The sequence below is a fragment of the Cryptomeria japonica genome, chromosome 4 (assembly GCF_030272615.1).
Source record: "Cryptomeria japonica chromosome 4, Sugi_1.0, whole genome shotgun sequence".
Classification (NCBI taxonomy): domain Eukaryota; kingdom Viridiplantae; phylum Streptophyta; class Pinopsida; order Cupressales; family Cupressaceae; genus Cryptomeria; species Cryptomeria japonica.
Window position 1 is genome coordinate 757327083 of NC_081408.1, and position 4270 is coordinate 757331352.

At 34.1% G+C, this 4270-nt stretch overlaps 1 protein-coding gene across 1 annotated transcript; it reads right to left on the minus strand.

Annotated features, from left to right (window-relative positions):
• Positions 1-1634: 1634 nt before the first annotated feature.
• Positions 1635-3627, minus strand: LOC131037882 (U-box domain-containing protein 33). The gene is made up of 4 exons (XM_057970122.2): positions 3481-3627; positions 2866-3405; positions 1999-2751; positions 1635-1847 (listed from the first exon to the last, which is right to left on the minus strand). Exons 1-4 carry the CDS (start codon positions 3625-3627, stop codon positions 1635-1637), a joined length of 1653 nt encoding a protein of 550 aa, XP_057826105.2.
• Between the last annotated feature and the right edge of the window lie 643 nt (positions 3628-4270).

Genomic DNA, 4270 nt, shown 5'->3' on the forward strand with positions numbered 1-4270 from the left:
AATCATTTCCATGACTATAAAACTTAGATTCTTATGCCATAATTTACAATCTACACCAATGAAAGTAAATTAATTTCATAAATTTGAACTTATGTAGATCTCATATATTATCTTTATCCAAAGATAAAATGGAAACAAAGAACAACCGATATTAAACTTGAGATAGGTGTAATTTAAGAGAGGAATTACAATTATTTAGTATCCTTTGTTTTTAAATAAGCACCTTTTAACCTATAATTTTGTAGCTATCATTTAATTAACTTTGTTGCGTTTCTTATTGAATTAGTGAAGGGAAAGGTTATTTTCTTTCTATTTTTATTTTGGTTAATCCATTCAAATCAACATAATTTAATTTTGTTCATTTCATTTCTTCTTAATTTTTGAAATTTTTTGATTTTATCATTTCTTAATTTTAAATTCTTGATCCTCTTTATATCCTCTTTCTTTGTTGATGCATTCTTATTATATGATTTAGTGTGCTTATTTACACACCCTTTCTTTAAATCACCCTACCAACCCCTTTTTGTCACTCTACAATTTAAATTACATTTATTTGTTTTGAAAATACACAATACATGTTATTTAAATATAAGTGAAATTGTCTAAAATATTTTATCAAATGAGACTATAACCAAGTTGTGTAGACTATTTAGATAATGCTCTAATTACTTCTCTTAGTGTAGGAGGAGTTTCATTAGTGTAAGAAAAGTTGAGGAGATTAAAACTATAGGTGAGAAAACTTTATTTTCAATATCTCAAAGCTATCACATAATAAAGATGCAAATAATATACAAAAGAAAAAAATAATTTTAATGAAAAAGTATCCTCTTTTATTTTATAACAGTATAATGGCACCCACCAAACTTTTTTATCCATATCATTTTAATGACCAGATAGTGGATAATTCAAAAATAAGTTGAAAACTAAAATCTTAATTAAAAAAAAACTTCTTACTATTATTATTATTATTAAATACAAAATAAATAAAATTATGTTTTTAAATCTAGATTTCAAAGAAACTTCTATTTTTTTCATGCAAATCATTTCATATTTTGAGTAAATTCTAATAAATATTAACCATGTACAATTAATTAATCTATGTTAAAGGTTATGATTTTTTTTTAGATTTTTCACAATATTTGAAATTAATTATGTTTCTATCTTTTCTTTAAATCATTCATCAATGAATAATAATAATTTACTTCATAATATTACATATTTCATGTATAATTGATAAGATTGACGAACTATAGACATCTTATTTTCACATCATTCATTAATAATTTTAAATTTAATTTTATAAAATCCATTCCACTTATGTTTATATATAAATTATATATCATATTTTTTTCTTTTAATATAAAATTTACACTCTTCACTATAGAAAGTGATCTATTTATGTACAAGAAAAAAAAGCCAATGAAAATTTTCATGATTATTAATTGAGCTAACATGATTTCACTATCGAATTGAAACTGGATTTCTAGAATTATATTAGTGAAAGAAATATGATCTGTCGTCGCCTGGAGTGCCAAATGGTGAACGTCATGTGGCCTAGCTCTTTAATTCTGGACACCCAGAGAAATGGCTCGGAAAAAGGAATCTAAAATTTAAATAAATGAACCTTTTATATTTTATTCATTCACATTCAATAAATGCATAAAATCGCCGTTTTCTTGCCACTGTCTGATGGCGGATCTCAGGGAATGGTTTGGAATAAGCTTCATGTTATCAACCTTCACATTTGTCATGGGCGACGTGTCATGTCCGCTGCGGAACCATCCCTCGATTGCCTCCTTTTCGTATGTAAAACCGTCCGCTGCCACGTAAGGATTCTCCATAACTTCCTGCAAAGCACACCAATTCATTTAACTCTACACTAACTTCTGTTTCATATCAAACCTGAATTTCAAACGCTTGAATGCATGATATCGTTTGGAAGCGTAAAAATATTTTCATTTTAGATTATTGTCAAAGACTGCACAAAATGGGGCTTGCCTTGAAAATTGGACACGCGAAGAAGGTCGGCTTGTGTGGCTCCTGAGCAATTTGCACCGACTTTTCGCAGCATTCAACGGGCCTGCAGGGGTTCGTTGCCGCGACTGCAAATTTTCGAAGATTATCCAAGAATTTCATGACGTCTGGTTCAAGGCCTGTCCTTTTATTTATGTCTGATTCAGTGCAATGCAAGGCGAAATAAGCCAACTGAGTGGTCTGCATAGATGGCCATTCGCCTGCACTAGGATCCAAAACCTCCTTCAATTTACCGCTCTGCATTATGAGTTCCACCTCTTTCACCAGCCCAAACGCCAGTTTTCCGGTCAGAATCTGAAGGATGATCACTCCCATACTGTAAATGTCGGATTTTGTAGAGAATTTGCCGCTTCTCAGGTATTCGGGATCCATATAATCTGTTGTTTTCCGTGACTTAGTTTCTGGAAGAATTCGAGCGATGCCGAAATCGCTGATCTTACATACATAATTCTCGTCCAGGAGTATATTCTGGGGTTTAAGATCCCGGTGGAGGATTGGATTTGGCGTTAAACTGTGTAAATATTGTAAAGCAGAGCAGATTTCAGCAGCAATACGAATTCTGGCGTGCCAGGGGAGCGGTGGAGAGGCGTCTTTGCAGCTGAGACGATCTAACAGGCTTCCGTTGGTCATATATTCATAAACTATACCTCCTCGCTCAGAACAGGTGCCTACTATTCGTACCAAATGCGGGTGCCGAATGTCGCTTAAAAGATTCATCTGCGAGAAAAAGATGATAAAAAGTAAATCTTCGTAATAGATTCAACTCATAAGAACAAGATCTCCAGTGTTTTAGGATTGTTCCGGCAATCTTTAAATATTTTATGTGTATACCTCGGTTTGGAACTCCCGCAGGTCCTGTAATCCTTCCTTCCTCATAATTTTTACCGCGACTCTTGTTTCTTTGATTTCGCCTTTGTACACCGCGCCGTAGCCTCCTTCTCCGAGTTTGAAACGATCGGAGAAATCTACAGTGGCGGCTCTGAGATCGTTCCATGAATATTCGCTGAATGTTAGGTTATTGGAGAAAGAGACTGAATAGCTTTTGATTCCGGAGCTTGAATTCAGGTAGCCTTTGAGTCGTTTAACTGCAGCGTCCTTCTCTTGGAAAATTTGGCGGTTTTGTTCCTCTAAAGCGGTGATCTTTCGCCGTGCTCCTTCAAGTTCTTCCATTTTTGCACGCCGCTCTCGCAAAGCCTCATTAACTTCTCTTTCCAGTGATCTTAATTTTTCGCCTATCGTTTCCAGCTCTTCCATGGCTTCGTCCCGTTGCCTTGCGACTTGTTGACACTGGTGTTTCGCAAGTCTTAAGAGCGAGCTTGTGTCTTCCCTCTGTTTGGCTGCTTCTTTGAAGGCAGTTTTGCATTGTTTAAACTGATAAAAACAGTGAAAATAAATTATTTTCTTTGCATCTCGAACGTCAAAAAGAAGAATGAATAATGTTCATACCCTCTGGATGGCTTTAATGGCTATCACTTCTGCTTTCGTACGTTTCTCCATCTCCATTTGCGCTTCTATCCTGGCTTCCGCGGCTTCTTGGAACGCATCTTGTAGCCTAACCATCAATTCATGAACATTCGCGTTCGCTTCCTGCATTTTAAATCGAATCTTTTAATTACTACAAAGAATTCTAGGGCGGGGATGCAGATCTTAAAATACAACACATCTTAACAAATACTTCATCTTCCTGTATTTTAAATCGAATCTTTTAATTTCTTATAAAAAATTTAGGGCGGAGATGCAGATCTTTTAAAATACCGCACATATCTTTACAAAAGCTCCATTTATTTACTGTCTATTTGATATCGGAACAAGTCATCTAAATGAGAGATTTTAAATTCCTTTAAACCTTAAAGTCTATATTTGAACTAGTTTTTGTAGGCATCTAGAAACCTTTAAGGGAACATAACTATAACATCATTGGCAGAAATAAATAACCTACCAACAACATTAGTTGAAATTGCATGACCCACCTCCTAGGGGCAACAAGGTCTGAATCTTCCTTAGAAGCAACCTCAATAGGATCTCGAGCAAGATTCTATTGAATCTTGACGACAAGTAATAGATAGGGGATTGAATATTTAAAGATTTTGCATTTGGGTATATTAGGGAGGGTAAAGTTTAGTTAGTGTTTATATGTTCGGTTTTTAAGATTAGATTTGTTTGGTGACTATAGAAAAGGTGGAGTTGACGTCTATCTAGATGAATTGTAACGGTTTTGATTTAAAATTGTATTAAA